The sequence below is a fragment of the Trichoplusia ni genome, chromosome 7 (genome assembly GCF_003590095.1).
Source record: "Trichoplusia ni isolate ovarian cell line Hi5 chromosome 7, tn1, whole genome shotgun sequence".
In the NCBI taxonomy this organism is placed as follows: Eukaryota; Metazoa; Arthropoda; class Insecta; order Lepidoptera; family Noctuidae; genus Trichoplusia; species Trichoplusia ni.
In genome coordinates this window covers 15,513,632-15,535,796 of record NC_039484.1, presented here as the reverse complement: position 1 = coordinate 15,535,796, position 22,165 = coordinate 15,513,632, and the positions used below count along the sequence as shown (strand labels likewise).

The window sequence follows — 22,165 nt, the reverse complement described above, 5'->3', positions numbered from 1 at the left end:
AGGTGAGGTTGGCATTTGGACGCGAAGACCCTTACACCCCTCTAGTTTTACTTGACTTTATTTATTTTCGACTACTTCAAACAAGATACAATTGATTACATTGAAGCGATATAATATTAAATCACGATTACAATAGGATAATAAGAAACGCGGATACAATGTCAAGTATTAAATATTTCCTACGGCTCAAACTGTCACTCAACCAGTAGACCTTTTTGTAATACCGGAGACATCTTTCCAATCTCCTGAATCTATTATACTAACGTCGGGAACTTTTTCAAAAGACGTTTCGAGTTGTTCCGAGTTGTAGTAGACGAGTACTCGCGAGTCGCTGGTTTTCTTGAGACCGATCCTGTCACCGGGGCGGAGCCACTCAAACGACGGCACAAACGAGTAGATCTCCTGTTCTCGCGTGCCCGGCTTCGAGTACTTTATGTTTCGTCCTGCAAATAAAAAGAAAAATTAATTCAAAAATAAAACGCTTATATCATGTCACATAAAAATAAAACAGTAAGGAACACCAGATAGTCTAACAATTAACATTAAAGTACACAGGTTATACAAAGATTTAAACTAATACAAAACATAACAATGACATTGACATTCACTTAGCCCAATGAGACATCGTATTAGTAGGGGAAGAAAGCAGGGGCGTGTGATTAGTTTTCATAGTTTCTAGAAGCGCAGTAGCAGCGCTACAGAACTTCCATTGGCGTAGCGCCGTTAGTGCGCTCGTAAAAATTAGAAATATGACATTTGTTCGATGACAGAATCTTCTCCAGCAACTTCCGAAGCCAACACTGTTGTCTAACTTAGAACAACTACAGCCATCTCAGAGTTTCTATGTTGCTCTGAGATGGCTGAAGCTGGCCTAAGTTCGTTGAACCTTGTAGATAAAGTAACAAGCACACTGTTCACATTTAAGTTAGAATTATATTGTTCACATAGCAGCATATCAAGTGCAATGAAGTCAACTTCCGATGTCCGATGACCGATGCCAACGTTGTCTCACTATGAACAACTTGGTCCATATCGTAGTTCCGTAAGAACTTCGATATGGACCGAGCTGGCCACAGCCTGTTGAACCTTGTAGAAATGATACAAGCACAATGTTCACATTTGTTTGATGTCCGATGCCCACGACGACTAACTATGAACAACTCCGTCCATATCGAAGTTCTTACGGAACTTCGATATGGATGGAGTGGCCACAGTTTGTTGAACCTTGCACAAAAAGATACAAGCACAATGTTCACATTTAGCAGTGGAATATATTGTTAACACGATATTCATAGTGGCGGTGTGACATATATAGTCGTTCATATTAAAAGCAGCATATCAAAAGCGACGAAGTAAACTTTCGATGTCCGATGCCCCCGACGTTGTCTCACTATGAACAACTTGGTCCATATCGCAGTTCCGTAAGAACTTCGATATGGACCGAGCTGGCCACAGTCTGTTGGACCTTGCAATACATCTGACACAATATATTATATTAACTGCCAGAAAGCATGTTGTAATGTTTAGACAGGAAACAGGAAATGGTTTGCAAACTGTATTCAATTGAAGGTTCTTTTTCGATAATTATAAAATGCTTTATGACAGCTTTACAGTAGTGCGATACATAGCATAGAAATAAGCCTATTAGTAATGTATGAACTATTTCCGATTCTCGTTGATATTGTTGTTTAACTTTGACCAGCTTCAGCCGGATCAGAGTTTTATGTACTTTGAGACGGCTGAAGTTGTTTAAAGTATAACCACCTGAATTTGCATAATATCTGTAAATACACGCGATAAATAAATTATATACATGTATAACATAACATAAAAAGTACAAAGTTCATACATGATACTTAAACTACATAATAGGCATAAATAAAATACATAGTGTAACTAGTACAAAGCATAAAAACGAAAGTTTTTTTTTATCATTGTTAACAAACTATTAAACTATTTGCGCAACGTTAATTTTAAAGCTGTAATAACGTTATAAGGGACAGTTATAAGAATATGAAGTGTAAGACGAACTTGTTTTACTCGTGACCTTAGTGTTGTGGGACTTCGAACAACTTCAGCCATCTTCAAGTAATTTTATTTTTACTCTGAGATGGCTGGGGCTGGCCGGAGTTGGGGGCTTTCTTTGAAGTATCACCGAGAACTTGGATGTCAAACACGTCTTAACACCTCTTGAATAGAATACATAACATGACAAATATCTACTTAATCGTAAAGAGTTTTTATGTACAATAAAATATAATTAGCTTAAAATGGAGAATATCGAGAACTATTTTTAAAATATGTGCATTATAATATATATTATAATGAAGTATGAGATTGGTAGGGTTACATTTTATGAAGGTTGTTAGATGTTGATTTTGACCAGTTATCGGTACATCGGTGGTTGTTAGTATGTTAGCTTTAATGAGGAGTTATGCAAAAATAACTTACCGTCGATGTAAGCTGTGAAGTGTGGGAGGCAGGAGATGGTTGGCGGCAGGCTGCGGTTGACATGAGCGTTCAGGATGTTGATGTCTGTAACGCCAATGCGAAAGCTGCCCGCGAACGCGTACTTGCACTCAGCTACCTTTATCTATCAAACGTTGAGTTATTAGAAAATATAAATATAATTTGTTTAAATATTGTATGATGTTAAAATAGTAATGTTTTTATTGCTAGTTCAGTTTACACCAGTTCCTAAAAAGTTATTTAACTGGGAGTAATGTGATTAAATCATCCGATGACTATTAATCAATACTAGGCGTTTAACAAATAGGTAAATATATTTTACAGATGTTTTAGTAACTAAGGTAAGTTTTTAGATTATGTTCTGTATTACCTCGAACAATTGCCCGATAGCAAGGTGAGCCGAGCTGAAGACAAGACACGCCATAGGATCTGGCAAAAGGCGCCGCGCGACGGTATAGTCTTGCAATAAACATATATTATCGCCATAGTACTCAGAGAAGCTCCTGAAAAATAATTTATACATTACTGCCTGCATTACACAAAAAGATATAATTTAAGTGACATGATACTTGGGCGACCAATCATAATACACGGACAACGTAATGAAGATATAGAAATATGAAAAACTTCCTAAGCAATTGAACTTTATAAAGCTATCGATATCTCGATATCTTATACTGTCCATGTTCGCTGTGGGCGCCTTTATTGGATGAAAAATCTTTACTTACCAGTAAGGGGGCGGAGGAGATGACAGCGCCCTAGAGTTACTAAGCATCGAGTTGTCAGAATTAGTACAACCGTTGTAATTGAATGTTCTCTCCTCATTCCGCAGTATAGTCACCTATTTAAAAAAAACCTACTATAATATATGAAGATTTGTTCACATATCATATAAGATAATAAGATTGAAAAAACAGTTCGGGATGTATGTTAGCATTAGTAAATTAAATATCATTTGGTCATACCTGAGTGCACTGGCCGTACAAATCAACGACCGCGTAGATATTGAGATGCGGCATGTACCAAGACTTGCCCATGTCCATTCCATCCAGATAGTAGTGGAGACTGCGGTCAGCGTGCCACATCATTCCTGAAACAAAAAAAGGTACACTAATCAGATGTCTGGAAGACTTATTTCAAACTTAGGTAGAGTAAGGAAAGCAAGAACAGTTGAACCTACTTATATTATTAACGAGAAATCCTACTAATATAATAGTATAGGTGTTTGTTTCTCTTTCCAAATAAAATATAGTTGAACTTTGTTAAAAAAAAAACAGCTCAATGTTCACATTTAACGGTGAATTATATTGTTAAAATGATATTTTTAGTGGCAGTTTTACACATAGTCGTTCATATTAAAAGTAACATATCAAGTGCGATGAAGTCAACTTCCGCTGTCCGATGACCACGATGCCCACGACGACTAACTATGAACAACTTGGTCCATATCGAAGTCCCGTAAGAACTTCGATATGGACCGAGCTGGCCACAGTTTGTTGAACCTTGCAGAAAAAGATACAAGCACAATGTTCACATTTGTTTGATGTCCGATGCCCACGACGACTGACTATGAACAACTCCGTCCATATCGAAGTCCTTGCGGAACTTCGATATGGATGGAGTGGCCACAGTTTTTTGAACCTTGCAGAAAAAGATACAAGCACAATGTTTACATTTGTTAGATTTCCGATGCCCACGACGACTAACTATGAACAACTCCGTCCATATCGAAGTCCTTGCGGAACTTCGATATGGATGGAGTGGCCACAGTTTTTTGAACCTTGCAGAAAAAGATACAAGCACAATGTTTACATTTGTTAGATTTCCGATGCCCACGACGACTAACTATGAACAACTTGGTCCATATAGAAGTTCCTTAAGAACTTCGATATGGACCGAGCTGGCCACAGTTTGTTGAACCTTGTAGAAAAAGATACAAGCACAATGTTCACATTTGTTTGATGTCCGATGCCCACGACGACTGACTATGAACAACTCCGTCCATATCGAAGTCCTTGCGGAACTTCGATATGGATGGAGTGGCCACAGTTTTTTGAACCTTGCAGAAAAAGATACAAGCACAATGTTTACATTTGTTAGATTTCCGATGCCCACGACGACTAACTATGAACAACTTGGTCCATATAGAAGTTCCTTAAGAACTTCGATATGGACCGAGCTGGCCACAGTTTGTTGAACCTTGTAGAAAAAGATACAAGCACAATGTTCACATTTGTTTGATGTCCGATGCCCACGACGACTGACTATGAACAACTCCGTCCATATCGAAGTCCTTGCGGAACTTCGATATGGATGGAGTGGCCACAGTTTGTTGAACCTTGCAGAAAAAGATACAAGCACAATGTTCACATTTGTTTGATGTCCGATGCCCACGACGACTGACTATGAACAACTCCGTCCATATCGAAGTCCTTGCGGAACTTCGATATGGATGGAGTGGCCACAGTTTTTTGAACCTTGCAGAAAAAGATACAAGCACAATGTTTACATTTGTTAGATTTCCGATGCCCACGACGACTAACTATGAACAACTTGGTCCATATAGAAGTTCCTTAAGAACTTCGATATGGACCGAGCTGGCCACAGTTTGTTGAACCTTGTAGAAAAAGATACAAGCACAATGTTCACATTTGTTTGATGTCCGATGCCCACGACGACTGACTATGAACAACTCCGTCCATATCGAAGTCCTTGCGGAACTTCGATATGGATGGAGTGGCCACAGTTTGTTGAACCTTGCAGAAAAAGATACAAGCACAATGTTCACATTTAACGTTGAATTATATTGTTAACGTTTCATTCTTAGTGTTGGTTTTACATACAGTCGTTCCAATTTGCCAATTTCATTTTGAACTTATAAAATAAATGAAAAAATAAATTGATCTTATCTGTTTAATATTGTACGTTTAAAACATTTGTACGGCTCTGGGCAAAAAAAGAGGATCTATATACCTATACACCTTCCTTGTTATGTGCATTTGTTTACAAATATATGATTTCTGTACTTCCAGTACAACTGTATAGCAAGGCCAGCACGGAGCTGGCCACAGTTTGTTGAGCCTTAAAGAAAAAGATACAAACACAATGTTCACATTTAACTGTAAATTATATTGTTACTATGATGTTCTTACTGGCGGTTTTACATAGAGTCGTTCATATTAAAAGCAGCATATCAAGTGCGATGAAGTAAACTTTCAATGTCCGATGCCCCCGACGTTGTCTCACTATGAACAACTTGGTCCATATCAAAGTTACGTTTGTTATTAAGTATATTAAGAACTTCGATATGGACCGAGCTGGCCACAGTTTGTTGAACCTTGCAGAAAAAGATACAAGCACAATGTTCACATTTGTTTGATGTCCGATGCCCACGAAGACTTACTATGAACAACTCCGTCCATATCGAAGTCCTTGCGGAACTTCGATATGGATGGAGTGGCCCCAGTTTTTGAACCTTGTAGAAAAAGATACAAGCACAATGTTCACATTTGTTTGATGTCCGATGCCCACGACGACTAACTATGAACAACTCCGTCCATATCGAAGTCCTTGCGGAACTTCGATATGGATGGAGTGGCCACAGTTTTTTGAACCTTGCAGAAAAAGATACAAGCACAATGTTCACATTTGTTTGATGTCCGATGCCCACGACGACTGACTATGAACAACTCCGTCCATATCGAAGTCCTTAAGGAACTTCGATATGGACCGAGCTGGCCACAGTCTGTTGAACTTTGCAGAAAAAGATACAAGCACAATGTTCACATTCGTTTGATGTCCGATGCCCACGACGACTGACTATGAACAACTCCGTCCATATCGAAGTCCTTGCGGAACTTCGATATGGATGGAGTGGCCACAGTTTTTTTAACCTTGCAGAAAAAGATACAAGCACAATGTTTACATTTAACAGTGGAATATATTGTTAACACGATATTCTTAGTGGCGGTGTTACATATATAGTCGTTCATATTAAAAGAAGCATATCAAGTGCAATGAAGTAAACTTTCGATGTCCGATGCCCCCGACGTTGTCTTGCTATGAACAACTCCGTCCATATCGAAGTTCTTACGGAACTTCGATATGGACCGAGCTGGCCACAGTTTTTGAACCTTGTAGAAAAAGATACAAGCACAATGTTCACATTTGTTTGATGTCCGATGCCCACGACGACTAACTATGAACAACTCCGTCCATATCGAAGTCCTTGCGGAACTTCGATATGGATGGAGTGGCCACAGTTTTTTGAACCTTGCAGAAAAAGATACAAGCACAATGTTCACATATGTTTGATGTCCGATGCCCACGACGACTGACTATGAACAACTCCGTCCATATCGAAGTCCTTAAGGAACTTCGATATGGACCGAGCTGGCCACAGTCTGTTGAACTTTGCAGAAAAAGATACAAGCACAATGTTCACATTCGTTTGATGTCCGATGCCCACGACGACTGACTATGAACAACTCCGTCCATATCGAAGTCCTTGCGGAACTTCGATATGGATGGAGTGGCCACAGTTTTTTTAACCTTGCAGAAAAAGATACAAGCACAATGTTTACATTTAACAGTGGAATATATTGTTAACACGATATTCTTAGTGGCGGTGTTACATATATAGTCGTTCATATTAAAAGCAGCATATCAAATGCGACGAAGTAAACTTTCGATGTCCGATGCCCCCGACGTTGTCTCACTATGAACAACTTGGTCCATATCGAAGTTCCGTAAGAACTCCGATATTTGGACGAGTAGTTCCTAAGATTAGCGCGTTCAAACAAACAAACAAACAAACTCTTCAGCTTTATATATTAGTATAGATAAATGTACATAACAAGTAAGGTGCATATGTAGGTAGATCCTCTTTGTTTTGCCCAGAGGTGTAGAATTTTTATAAACATAGTACAATATTAAACAGATAAGATTAATTTATTACATCATTTTTATTGGCACATTATCTCATTTCAATTGTTTCAATGCATTATATAGTTATCTAAATAATAATTAAAATATAATTTATAACGATAGTAATGTCAGTAGGTACAAATAAAATTAGTTTTAATAAATATCAAAGAGAGCTTCATGTCATATTAATGCTAATGTCAAATACAAATCAACAATGAAGATTGTTACTAGGTATGCCGAATCCCTTGAAATTGTGTCTCAGTAAAGCCTGTATGTATACAAATACACTAGTTTTTGTCGTAGTCAAAAATACCAAGTAGTGTTGATTTTATACGCATTCAAAGTTTCGAAAAATATCGAGCCCGCTAATAGTCACGTGACCGCTTGTGACGTCACGTCACAACGGACCGCGCAGGCCGCGCGGCCTGCCCCCGCGCTTAGTATCAAGTCGGCAGCGCTGTAGTAGGTGTAATAGCTTGCGCTGTATTTTGATGGGTTTTCACCCGCGAATTACGTTAATAGTCCAATAATAGTAATTGTTATTCGTTTAATAAATTCGTACTTTTATCTCCAAACGGATATAGCCTCTTCATAGCTTTTATCCACTTTTTTCTCATTTTAACGTCCTTTGGAACTATAAAAAACAACATATCCGGCGAATTGGTAGTTGTATTTTTACATTCAGGCACAACACATGATTTTCTGGTATTCGGATAGGACATTTTTTAAAGTATTTAATTATAATTTCGACCGCACAGGCGCGCGATCGCTAGCGGACTGAGTGAGCCAGATTGAGCGTGTTGTGGTGTGACGTCACACCACCGCCGGCGTTTACAACTTGTTTTACTTCTAAATCGGAAACTAATTGAGGTATCGAAGTAACTTTTTCACTAGTATTTTTTATTTTTGACAGAGAATATGGAGTAATAATAATCAAAATTAGTTAACATTCTTCATTATTACATAGAAAATAAAATTATTATAGTATGAATATATTGTCAAATAGACTGAGTTAACGTCTCACACAAGTGCGAATGTGAAAAAATATCCAGATATCAAAATACAGCGTAAGTAATCCGCAATTTTATGAAGCAGACATTAAAGAATTGTCTTCCATGTAGTCCTTTAATGAAGTAGCATTATTTACCAATATTCTATAATAGTACATAACATATGAATAAGCGTATTAGTAGCGAAAGTTTGCATGTATGGAAAGAGAAACAAACACGGTTTTAGACGAAACTTTTAAAACAGGATTAACACATTGAATAGTTTTAATTCCGATTTTATTTTCTCGTGGGAATATTTTCGATTTGTAATAGCAGCTAACAACTAAACTCGGTAAAAGGTTTGAATCCTTAACATTATCATTATCTATATAAAAAGGAACGTAAAAGAAGGCAGGAATATAAAAAATCTAGTAATAGTTTATATTAAGTTATTGTACTTACCAACACGACTGCCAACAGTGAGCGTGTCCAAGTCGAGGGGATACCCGCTGCGGACGCACTCGCCGTCTTTCATCATGGCCGCCCCGCTCAGGATATACGTGTGACAGTTGAGGTCGGTAGCAGTTCCCGCGACAGTGCCCACTCCCTCGCTGGCTTCGAGGTCAACAGGGCGTAGAGCTGTTACGCCTGGATAAAATATTACTCAAATAATTATAAGCAATAGGCAAAAATGCGGCTGAATTCTAAATATATTTATTGCAAGAACAACTGAAGGCAGAAAAAGAAAGAAAATAAGTTTTGAGCAGTCTTGATGAAAAGAGACGACAAAGCGATATTAAATTATGGTAACACCACCGTATGGCAAATAAAGATTAAAAATAAACCTAAACGCACATCAAATGAGTTCGCTTACCGATTTCCAGGCTGCCGATCCAGCAGTCAACCATTTTATCGATGCGTATCTCGAACATATCACATTCGCGGAGCGGTCGCGAGCTGAACAGCACAGCGTCATTGAACTCTGAGTAGACTGTTGCGCGCCACGCCGTCAGGTGGTTGCGGCTGAGGCGAGCATTCCGACCGTGTACTTCATGAAAACACATTTCACTGCACAAAAAATATACATATTAATCATATAAACAAAAACGATTCAATATACCGTTCGTCATATTTAAAGTGATGGCTAAATATGTTGTACTTACGGTAATATCGTAGCGTTAGATTCAGTGGATAGTGGAGATTCAGGAGAATATATTGGAGGAGGCGTGTACTGGTCTACTATTGTCGCTTGCGCAGCACGCCCATACAAATCTGTACCAAAATAATATAATATATATATAATAATATAATAATAATAATCGCTTTAATTAAGCAAGTTCTATTTAGTTTATCTTACCTATTATGCCAAATACGTGTTCAGGTACATTAAAAGCGGCGGGACCCTGATCCACACCGTTGACAAAGAAATGGAGTATTCCCAATTCTTTGCGCATCACGCCCACCATATCGCCTTTCTACAAAAAAAATAACCGAAAAATATAAATAAATAATGACAATACACTATACAAGTACATAAACAAATAGTAAATAACTTACCACAAGTGTATTCATATGCCGAACATATTTTGGAATGACGACGGCTCCGTCTCGTATAACGTCCTCTCCGGTCACTGCCCAGGTGCCGGACATATGGCAAGTCCTTAGATTGCGTTGCCATTGGAACCTGGAATAAATTAACAAGTTTACAATAGTTCTCATAAGTTGATACAACAATATTCATCAATTTAACAGAAAGGCTGTCTTACTTAGAATTGCTCATTTTTGATGGAAACTTTATTTCATTTGAGGAATGCTGCGTGACTCCAATCTCAATGCTTCCAGCCCACTCGGGTAGGATGAGGTCGAGACGTACTTGGAACAGTTCGTTGGTCCTCAAAGTACGGTTCGTCATTACGATTGCGTTGTTGACGCACCTGAAAGCACTGAAATACGACTTACAGTTTAGGAAACTTGCCACAATAGAAAAAATATGATTCAAAATAGAAATAGATACTTACTTAGGCCTATGAGCAGTCTTACCATTATTAACAATAATAACATTCGAATCACGCAGCGCATGAAATAAAAGGCTCTCTTCGTCTATTCTTGGTCTAAATCTACCTAAAAGTGGAAAACGAAAGTATGAGTCATCAAATTTGTCTGCATAGACACACCCAAAAGTTGTATACATATTTAAGGCAAACTATCTTCATCAATGGATTTAAGGTAATGTTCTGTGTGAACACATTTCTGGAATAAACTTTACGACGACTTACTTGGCGGAGGTATCTCCGGAGACGAATTCACCGTGGCCGGTGGTGGGTTGTTGATGTTGCTGTCCATGTCTTCGCATGGATCAACTATCGATACCTAAAATGCAATAAAATGTACAGTACTCTAAATATTTTTATCCTTTAAAACGAAAACGTAAAGTTTTTTGTATCCTTACACTTTGACTATAAATTCCTTCAAACTCGTATTACTATTTTAAAATGAATGATGGTAGACGGATCATCATGTTCCAAGGCGTTAAACCGTATAATTCCCATAGAAATAAGACACGCATATTTTATTTAGCAGTCAAAACAACACAAGACTGTGATTGGTTCAATAAAGGCTTATTAATTTAAGCTGTATGATTTGTTGACTTAAGACAAGGGATTAAACAAAATTGATCTATGTACACAAACCGGCTGTGATGAACTTGTTTCGCAGGCAATATTAACATGTTACTTTGAATATACTTGCAAACGACAGACACATTAGTGTAGAAAAAACATCACGCAATACCTAACCAGTCACGCTACTCACGGTTTAGTTAGAACAATTTGATGTTTCAAGTTAAACACAATATTAAATTGAGTGGAAACTACTAATTATGATCTTATCCTAAAAAATCTATAAGTGTAACAGCTATTATTTCTCTCTGTATGCAAAGTTTCCGAAACAAATGAAATAAGTAATTCGTAATTCACAAATAATATTTTCAGTTATGAAAGAAACTCTTCAGTTTCATTCTCGGAAACAGTAATTAAGTAACGGCAAAGGTTATGTTTTTAATGATATTGTCTAAAATTTTTGAATAATTTAAACTTTTATGAAGGGCGTGGTCCCTAATTTGTCATATTTGATTACCAGCGTCTCGAACACAAAGCATATATAAATGTATGTACCACTACTTACTTTGACAGTCATGCCGTAAAGATCCACCACCCCCCAGACTTGTCGATCAACTTTATCGGTGGCCACGCCTTGATCGACACCGTTGATAAAATAGTGTAGTTTGCCATTACTTCTTCGCATCATCCCGACTGTATCGCCTTCCTATATAAAACAAGCAACCCTTAATACCTAAGTAATACTGTTCAAGATGCGAACGTAACTCTATCTGATCTTCTATGCCTAAACTGAAATAGTCTAGAATCATAAAAAAAAAACATTTTCACAATAACTGATAGTCACGCCAGCAAAATCGAGGGCAACGCGTAGTTGAGCAAGTGACCAGTTGTTTCTGTTCGAGTCATCGAGTTTTTTACCTTTCAAATACATTATCAATTCCAATATATCTATGAATAACTTACTCTTAGTTCGTCGAGATTGAAGTTCCCGTACTCCATGCAAGTTCCGTGGCCATTGAGTAGCACCTTGCAACCGGACATCATTATAGTCCCGGAGTCCATGTTAGTCATAGTCGACGGGAATCGTATGGTACTAGGGTTGTGAGTTGTAACACCAACCTAAGAAAAAAACATTTGTACAAAAGGGCCAACCGAATATACATAATTACGCTCATCTTCGTTTTTTTTAGAATTTCAGGTACCTCAATACTGCCACTCCATTTGTCAACCAGCCTATCTATTCGTATTTCGAATAACTCGTTGTCGTACAAAGGACGGTGAGTCATTACAACTCCATTGTTATAATCGTCCAAAGGACGGGCTCTCTCTGCAGTCCTATTGTAAAAAAATGATAAACGTTATTCAACATTTTAGTCCAACTAAACATTAACTTTGAACATCAAGAACTGGCGGATCCAGGACAGGATCTAGCTAGCGAGCTAGCGGCTAAGTCCCCCGAGTACCTTGGAATACTGTATAAAGATCTTCAACATAAATAGAATCGAAGACAGTCTTAGATCCGCCATTGGCATGCATTTAGTAAACGATTATAACTGCACTTACTTATTGTTATTGGACAGTTTTACTAAAATACCACATCGTGGGTAAAACCGCAGCCGGTCTTGTGCAACTGTAAAGAGAATATCACAGTAGAGTAGGCAACATCCAAGGCTGAAATCGTGAAAGTCTTGAATAAATTACTTACCAAGTGCACAAGCACCTTCGGAAGTCATTGGAATGTAAATATTACGAGGTTCTTTAGGATATTGATTTGGCTCTGATGGAAGACCTGCTCCGTCCATTTCACTCAATGTTAGCGAGTCGTCATTGTTTGGATCTTCTTCGACCTAAAAACACACATCACTGAATATCTTAGTACACCCTCAAATATCTCACACGTATCAATAAATAGATGTAACAAAAAACAATGACAGACGACTATCGCATCAGAAGTAAAGATCTGTACTAAAACAACAATATGTTTGAATTCTTTAGTAAACAATAAACAAGCTGACCTGCTCCATGCTGCCGTCCATGATTGGTCTTATTTCGTTGTTACGAATTATTGAGACTTGCACGCATTGCCCGTAGAGATCAATAACAGCAAATAATCTCTGAGGTAAATCTCTAGCAGCTATCCCGAGGCAGCGGTCGTTCACATAAAATGTTAATTCCCCCTAGAAAAACATATGTATGTAGAAAACCTATTAAAATTTTACTCAGCTACAGGAAATATTATTTGATAAATACCTTGCTTGTTCTCATCACTCCCACACAATCTCCCTCTCGCAATGTGTCTAGTTCGGGCCCATAAGAGTTGACTAGGGTGATCCCGTCTTTCACAATAGAACTGCCTGACATAATCTAAAATGGTAAACAAACCATCTCTTGCTTATCATATTGTAAACTGTTAATTAGTAAATGAGTAGCTAAGCACAAACACAATGAAATCAGAATACTATGTAATCAATACAAGTTTAAACATTGAGGAATTGTTGCAAGCTAAGATAATCCTTCTAATTGGATTGGTCACAATTAAATTAAATATCACACTGACATGAAGGAATCAATAAATTATTTGACATACCCATGCTGTATTTCTTAGTTTTGTCGCTGTTGCAGGTAGTTCCATAAACTCCGGGTCTAATGTTGTAACACCTATCTCCAGACTGCCATTCCAAACATTTACCTATGTACAATATAGATAATAGACCTTTACTTTATATATTCATTTAGAGTAGTCTTTTGTTTTTTTTTTAATTCTTGCAATGTGAAGGTATGAGTGATGATGTGAAAGAAGGAAAGCAAATACTGCGTTCCTATGCAACATACATCTACGCAGTTTCATAAAAGTAACCAATCTGCACCTGGTGCTTCAAATAAAGAAGTAATCAATGGAAAAATGGTATGGTTATGATGACACTATGAAAATTTTACATCAAATTGTTAGCAAATATGAACTCCCTGTCTTGTCTATTATGTTGTCATCAGGTTTAATATTTTGAATACCACATCATACTTCAAAGGACATTAATTTGAAGGTAATCAACTTTGCTAGGTTTTGGGACATCAGTTGTTTTGTTCACCATTAGTAAAGACAAAAGTGTAAGTGCGAAACAATATTTTTATTTGTATTATATTTAGCAGAATTGAAAACGTTGAAATCAAGATGAGACTGGCAAGCTGGTCTTTTCTATTTTACGAAAGTATGTAATGTAAAGTTAGGCTCCCGTGTAACATTTACGAACTACAAATTTCCATTTCTGTCTCATAACACATGTTAAGCATTAAAATTTGGCTCCCCGTTACTAAGTGTTGACTTCCATTTATTTAAATATGATCTTCTTAATATGTTTAATGACTCATTTGTGATAGTAATGTAAGTTTTGATTATTGTGTGAATTATTGATTAACAATTTAGCGGCATTCATCAGCCATTTGTGTCCCGCATCAGGGCAAGGCGCCTCTTCGCTGAATCTATTTATATCAGTCTATGGCTAGTAAAGGCCCAGTTTTACTTGAGTTTAGCTGCTTTTCGCCTTAAAATGGCTTTTTATGATTTGGAGCAGAGTATTAAATTTCAAATGCTATCAGAAATGCTAGTTCATTGGCAGACTATGAGAGAGGACATTTTAAGTTCTGTCTGTGACCACATGTATGTTCCGTAGGCGAGGATGGAAACAATGCACAAGTCAATGAGATTCATGTTCAGTGAGAGCAGTAGCGTTCCTAATGAGATGTATTTGCATTTATTTATTTAATTTAATTTTGTTTAAAGAGGAATAATCTTTTTGGTCTGAATTGCAATTCATCAATAAAATTGGTTTATGTAGCTTCATTTTTGTTATTGTTGTTTTCAGTTAGGTATATGATCCTTTATCACCATGTATTATTTTAAAATGCCATTGAACTATAACAATAGCATATACTAAACTATAAAGGAGTGCTGGAGTATCTCAAAGCAGATTTTAAATATTGAGTGAAATATAGAAATAAGAATTTAGATGGAAATGAACAACTAGGAAGGAGTTAGTGAGGCCACATGTCTATTACCACTCAATTATTGATTATGAAACATCTTTGTTCTACATAATCTAAAAGTTAATACATGATTGAACAATAATCATTTAAAATTTGACCGAAATGAGAGGACCTACATAGAATTCAACGATGTATTTAATTTTAGACAAAAAATCAATAACTTGTCATGTCGTCTTTGTTCTTTGTCTTACCTTTCTATCGATGGACACTTCAAACACCACATCATCTTTCAATGGCTCGGAACTTAAAATCAAGCCGTGATTAAATTCTACAAAATTTCTAACAGCCGTAGAGTTTTCATTTAAGAGCGTGACCCGGTCGCCGCACCTTCTATGAAACCTCATTGTTTGCTGTGTGCACTGCTTATATCATAATTTAGAATCTTTCTGTGCATTACAACGGGTAAAATTGCATTTAGTTACTTCAAATTACGTACTTCCATTTAATATTCACATTATTTACATGAATATTGCGAACAAAATGTAGCACCCATTAGGCGTTAATTAGTTTTAACATTACGACATTTAATAACACACGCGCCCAACTGAATTCAATCTCGGCAAAAAACATATTTTGTAGAATAATTTAAATTGTAACATTCTCATCTTTAACGTTTTTAGAAAAACATATAAACCGATCACGAAGCGAAAAATAACACACGCGAGTCGCGACGAAATATCATTGATTTTCTCGGGCCTGACAAGACTAACTTTTTCGTACGCTACTGGTCGGGACACGAGTCTTTTGAGCCTCGCTTCTATTTCAGAAATGTTGGCTATTCTTTAGCTTTCGCTATCGAATATTGCTAAAGATCTATATTTACGGTGTTTTTAAATTTTAGTGTTAATTCCACTCGAATTTCAGAGTAAATCAATATAGTACCAATCAGCTTAGAAAAATAATAAACCTTTGATCTGCGCAAACATGGGCGTTTTCGTTCGTGGTTTAGTTTAAGAGGTCCGGTAAGGAAAATATTTTTTGTTAGCAATTACTAATAAAAATAATATAAACTTATTCAGGAAAAATCTTGATTAAACAATAGCTTAAAAATCTAAATAGTTCCTTGCGTGTTCAATTTTCAGCTATAGGTATAAAATAACAAGAAACAAACATGTTTTAAGCGTGGGGTGCTTTTCTTGTTAATATTAAAATTTAAAACGCATTTTATTGACACATTTATCACGAATAACAAATTATCATCGTATAATTTATCCCACATAAGGTACCTCATAAGGATTAAGCTCAGAAAATAATGAAGTAGAAGAGCGCTTCTTCATTTTCGTTCTAATTATAATGCACCTGGGAACGGCAACGATTTATGCACCTGCTCAAACCGTACGACGGTGGAACAATAATTAAGCATCCTATTTCACACAGTGTGTGCATGTGTTATCGTAATTAATCTGAATATGCTGTTATGTTATAAGAAGAACAAGCTCTTTTAAATAAATTGAATTAGGTATTTTGTGCGAAAGCTTTGAATATTTTGAAGCCAAAAAATTTTGGCCTTTGAAATTTTGGACATGTTTGGGATACCTATCTTTTACTTGTAACAGAACAAGGAAATTTTCTAATGATCAAGAGCTCATTAGCGTAACACTCATAGCGGGCCAGGACAATTGGCTTAACCAAGCAGTTCAATCGAGAAAATGTACGGGAAGGTCGCTCGGCTTTTATTATGCTGGCAGCATCATTGGGTCGGCAGTCGTTCGGTAGTCAGGCGCAAATGTGAGTAGGTAGTGGACATTTGGGTCCGTCGGTAGTAAAAGCTCACCATATACTAATTTCCCGATTGGTATGACGAACCCGAACGGCAAAACCCGATTTTACAAATATCTAGGATAACCGAAACTACTTGCCAAACTAAGCATATCAGCCGACTATTATCTCTTCAAAGTTACTCTTAAATTAGATTAATACTCATTCCACGTCAAGAAGCGTACCATATTCGGCTGTGTCTAGTCACTTGCCTTGTTTTTGGTCATTTAATTTCAATTTTGATTTTATCACAGCTAAGTTCATTAAAGAGTAAGCTACAGCCAAAGGCACATGAAGCGTTAAAGATGCTTTACAGGGCCACAACGACATTAACTATAGCTATAAAATGCTTGAACGGGTCGAGCGGCTCCGCGGTATATAGCGTCGCGTCGTAGCGGTCGTAGGCCAGCCACAAGTCCGATGCGCTTGCGGTTAAACGCCGTAGAGCGCGTAACGTAGTTACAGTGGATTCTAAATATTATAAGCAAACGTACCTCGAAGAGATTTCGTTAAAGAGGTATTTATCAATTTATGTTAAAGAATGTGCGAAATGTAATAAAAAATGTAATATTATAACTAGAATATCAAAATGACGCAGTTAAAGTTGAAATTGTTTGATTTACTAAAGGATTTAGGTAAAGTATCGAAACAAATATAATTTTACGTCATTAAATAAAATACCATGATAGTACACACGTTCAGAAAGCTTCGTTTGGCATGCGAAAAAGGACATAGGAATATGTAGAATGCCGGTGCCGCAAAATTACGGCCTCCTACAATATCTTCCTAAAAAAAATGTGTGGTGTATTATGGTCACGTTACACCTAGAGCATAACAACTGAAATGTTTTAATGAACTTAAAGTTCCCTGTCAAGAACCGAAGTTCGAGCGCGCTTGCCGTTTTATTACGATCTACTTTTACAATACAATGAGCGTTTCAGTATAACATTTTGAGGAGCGCGGATACTGATCTACGAGGTTTGTAATTGCTTCGAAGGCGAGGAAAATTGAAAAATGAAGGTCCCAAGAATTCGCGCAAACTTTACATTATAAGTAAATTCAACTATTGTATATTATCAAAATAAATAGGACGGGTCCGACGCTTCTTGACAAGGTCTTGAAGCTGTACGTTTAACTCACGCTGGCCGTGCTCTTAGATTTAAATCCACCAGGCTGGGGTTACATTCTCAATTAAACTTACTATAATATGTAGCATAATAATAATAAAGTAATAACATGGGTCGTAATAGGTAAGGTATAATAAAAGTCAGGTAACTATATCTAGATATGGTTTTGTGTCTCATTTATTTAGAGTATTTACTTCTTAAATAATAGCTAAGATCTATCAGATCTAAATATCTATATGAGGTAACTAAAACGTAATTTTAAGACATGGGGCAAGCCGTCCACCACGTTCAGTTGCTCGCCGTCGCCTTGCGCTGGTAAAAAGTTGTACATGAACCTCTAATTTTGTAATTGATTGTAGGTGAACAAAGAATATTCGTTATACTAAGATTTTGCTGTAAATTATCACTGCATTCAAACTTGATCTCACAAAAAGGAAGATTGATGCATTTTGGAACATTTGACCAACAAGATGGAGCAGTAAAGAGTTTACATTTAGTAAACACTTCTTCCCCGGCCTCAATTAAGATTTTATCAAAAATTATTTTACACAAGTTAATGTCATCATATCCGTTAAAATGAGTTCTATCTATTGTCATCAATCATCCAAGTTTCAAGATTTCAAGTTTTAGATTGTAAGATGTTTTTGATGTCTCAAACAAGCACGCGTTGACCTCGAGCCCAAGAATCGCCTCTACCTTTGTACCTTTGTAGATAGATAATACCTACCTTCCCTTGGGCCGGCGAGCTCCTGAAGTTTAGCCCAAGTCAAAACCGAACAATTAACCTCTAAATTCTTACCTACACAAATGACTACGTTTGAACGTCCGTGAAAATTTCATATAGGGATCTTGAATATTAAATTTAAAAGCATTCATCTAAAGATGCAGTTATTTTCAACAGATTCAAATCTTTGTCTCTTTAACGCTTTTCCACGCACCGCTTCATAAAAATGAAGTTTACATCTAGTATTCGACGTAAAGACGTTTACGGTGAAAATAAATCATACAGCTAGAAATATTTGTGAAATTTCGCTACCGCCGGTGAAATAAAACTCAAGGAAGCATTTTGCTCTTCTCAAAAGTAGATAGTATATATAGTTATACAATATCTTAACATATACCAAATATTTAAAGAAACTCCGGATAACGATCTAGCGATTCACCATCTCACTTACCTTTTGGCAATGTCAACAGCAACATTTTACAACAGCAGGCGAGGCTGCTCGTACAACCGCATTTTAAAATATTCTAAGCTTAAATATTAAATTTTCTTTGTTTATAAAAATAGAATGTTTTTTGTCTACTCGCATAGTGTAATTAATTAATTAGTTAGTGCCAGCACGAAATAATTACAAATGTTGCCACTGTCCAAAAATATTGGTTAGATACTAGCTTTGAGCACTTATATTTGTGCATTTATAAATAAATTTAAAAATTTGTAAATAAATTCAAAAGTAAATAAATATTTTGTTTCTAAATCTCGAATTATTTCATACAAATTATTGGAAATGTTTTCAAATCATCATTAGTTCTGTTTAAATAATGTGTTTTACAAAAAAAAAATGTCACTTCTGTCGCTAAAATGTATGACTAAAAAGTAGTTTAACCAATAAATACTGTTTCGATAGATTAGAATTCGCAGAAAAAGCTGAAGTAAGCACACTTGACCAGAGTTATTACGTCGTCATTTCCCATTTTGATTATCAGGCTGTTTCATAAATTATAAAGCCTGTAACTGGTACAGGTATTGTTTAAAAAAACCACGGTTTGCATTTCGGGAGCAGAAGTGAAAACTTCAATATTAACGTTATGTATTTTTTATATTTTGGAATTGTTATGGAATAATTTTGTACGAATTGCTTTAACTATCATTATAAATTATGTGGTTCTACCATTACATCGCTATCGATGCAGTATTGCTCTAAATACGTTTTCATCTTACGCTTTCTCGATCAGCATCACGTGACCCTGACGCGAGTTTAGATGTTTTTACCCATACAAAAAAGTGCTTAGCGCGCCAAAGAAGTTTTCACTTCAAAAATAAATAATTAGTACTCACCACTTTATACGGCCATCTTCTTCTCCTTGTAGGTTTTACTATAGAAATTGGATAACACGCTACGTCTTCCACTCGTTTGCTTTCATAATAAGCGACTAATCCTGCGACCCTTTTGCCCCTGTAAATGAAAACAACACATTAGTCATCCCATACGTTATAAACAACTGATCCTAGTCAACTAGGTAGTTCGAGCGCTAAGCAGTCGATGGACAATAATGTGCGAGGTGTATGTAAAGTAAAAATCTATTTGGTCGTTCAAAAAAACTGAATGGACTTAATGATATATATATATATATGTATAATTATGTATATCTGTGCTGAATGTAGAATAAAAGCATGATTATATTTATTAAATTTAGGGCGTTGAGAAATATCGTGCATAACGAAGCAAAAAATATCGTGCAAGTAGCCATTAATTTTTGGCTATATTACTTCACTTTTTGTACCGGAGACGTGTAACTCCGCAATGTATTTCGATATTTCTTGCCCCGTCTGAAAAAGCCCCAATTCCATGAATAAAACACAACTTACAATGCTTTGAGTTTTTAGTCAAAATGGCCGCCTCACCCCATAGCTGTCTGATAAACGAAACGAATGTCCATCGACTCCCAAGCGCCCTAATGTTTCTCACATGATTGTCTTGTGAAACGCGCAACATAAAAATGATGATAACTGTCTCAAGTGTTTATGAGTCGAACAGGATCGTGGAAGAATGATGTAGGTATTTTACCCAAATAAAGAGAAGGAAGAGAAAACCCCTCGACGTCTTGTTTGTTTTCCTGTCCTTTACACATTGTCCTCGCTCAGGACTTAACTGAAAAGGTTTTAAGTTTCATTGTCAGACACGCTTCGTTGAAAACTAAGCTAGTATTTCTATAAAAGCAATCGACAAGCTTCGGAAATTTTGAAAAATCGACGCTATGCCTCTAAAAGCCTCATAATAATTGCGTCAAGTATCCTCACTTCAGTTGAACGAAGTGATCTAAATTAAATAGTTGACTTACCCGTATAAGATTAAGTCTTAACTCGTGTATCACAGAATAAAGGCGCCTAAGAAAGCGGTATATGTCAACAGCTAGAGACATTATCAGCCGTCTAGAACTATTGATATTAAAAATAAGAATACATAAAAGATTAAAACTCGCGATAAAAGCTTTACCCGAAAATGTGATTTCTCAATTGAGTAATCAAAGAGTTAGTCTCAATATATCACAATTAATATTCGATGATCTAGAGCTAGGTTCAGAGTGCACCGAAATCAGCTCTATCGATCGGCGTTCCCCGGGCGTCGAATCGCAATAACGCGTAGCTATATATATCGTCTGCTCAAGCAAAACTTTTATTTAACTGCTTCATTAAATCATACATTATTAATTGTCAAACTCTCATAAAAACATCAAAACGGGGCGATAATCATTATTATTCATGTAATTATTAAGATATCAAACATTAAGATATATTGACCGGGCCCTCTCATACGTTACAGGTGAGCCATGATTAATTAGTGCTCAAATAAATCAAACAAATGCCACTCACCTGACACGACCAAAGTATGTTTTCATTGACACAACAAACTGTATATTTTAAATGTAAGATGACTTAAAAATGACCAATATTAACAAGCAGTTATTATTTGATAACGCGCCCGCCGGTCCGCAACAACGTCGATGCACTTCTGGCCGGGCAATAAATTTAACAAATCTGTCCGCGCAGGTTTCACATTCAGGCATAGACTAAGTGCTATCAGGTTGGTACTCACTGCTTGTAGTTTGCCGCCATCATAGGTTTAAAGTTAGTACATTCTGTAGGTTATGGTAATTTATTTTAGGTTATTCGATTCGTTTACTTGTTGATAGTACCTAATTTTAGATAATTTGTTGTATCAATACAGCAGACATTAATCTTACTTGAGTTAGACATTTTCATTTGAGGCGCGGAGGTTGTTACCAATGGCGGGATTTTTATACATACTACACCTACGCTTCGAAGTAAAATGTCTGGGAAAATAGATACACGATTTGGCGAATTACTAAAGGAAACTTTCGTAACAATATTTAATATGTTGTTGCTACGTAAATTAAACGTTTCATTAAAATTTGTAAAACTTGAAGAATCATAACATTGTGATCTACAAAATAACATTCTTGTACCTAATAAATATTCAGAGATTAAAAACAA

The 22,165-nt window shown here is 36.5% G+C and overlaps 1 protein-coding gene across 2 annotated transcripts in view; it reads right to left on the bottom strand.

The window, feature by feature from the left end:
* LOC113496207 (neuralized-like protein 4) overlaps window positions 1-21,884 on the bottom strand; it is a 35,854-nt gene extending 13,970 nt beyond the window's left edge. The window contains exons 1-23 of one of the 2 annotated variants that reach the window (XM_026875368.1): window positions 21,524-21,884; window positions 19,988-20,105; window positions 13,590-13,691; window positions 13,253-13,366; window positions 13,018-13,179; window positions 12,708-12,849; window positions 12,566-12,632; window positions 12,205-12,337; window positions 11,966-12,121; window positions 11,568-11,708; window positions 10,661-10,754; window positions 10,403-10,505; window positions 10,151-10,327; window positions 9,942-10,068; window positions 9,742-9,859; window positions 9,548-9,656; window positions 9,259-9,452; window positions 8,847-9,032; window positions 3,435-3,559; window positions 3,198-3,310; window positions 2,840-2,972; window positions 2,452-2,593; window positions 265-443 (exon numbers count right to left, since the gene is read on the bottom strand). In XM_026875368.1, coding sequence (XP_026731169.1) covers window positions 265-443; window positions 2,452-2,593; window positions 2,840-2,972; window positions 3,198-3,310; window positions 3,435-3,559; window positions 8,847-9,032; window positions 9,259-9,452; window positions 9,548-9,656; window positions 9,742-9,859; window positions 9,942-10,068; window positions 10,151-10,327; window positions 10,403-10,505; window positions 10,661-10,754; window positions 11,568-11,708; window positions 11,966-12,121; window positions 12,205-12,337; window positions 12,566-12,632; window positions 12,708-12,849; window positions 13,018-13,179; window positions 13,253-13,366; window positions 13,590-13,691; window positions 19,988-20,105; window positions 21,524-21,549 — 2,961 coding nt within the window. In that variant the 5' untranslated portion in view covers window positions 21,550-21,884. Of the gene's footprint in view, window positions 1-264; window positions 444-2,451; window positions 2,594-2,839; window positions 2,973-3,197; window positions 3,311-3,434; window positions 3,560-8,846; window positions 9,033-9,258; window positions 9,453-9,547; window positions 9,657-9,741; window positions 9,860-9,941; window positions 10,069-10,150; window positions 10,328-10,402; window positions 10,506-10,660; window positions 10,755-11,567; window positions 11,709-11,965; window positions 12,122-12,204; window positions 12,338-12,565; window positions 12,633-12,707; window positions 12,850-13,017; window positions 13,180-13,252; window positions 13,367-13,589; window positions 13,692-15,234; window positions 16,044-19,987; window positions 20,106-21,523 lie in introns of those variants that run through there. The other variant, XM_026875367.1, reaches the window with a different exon arrangement.
* Window positions 21,885-22,165: the final 281 nt, after the last annotated feature.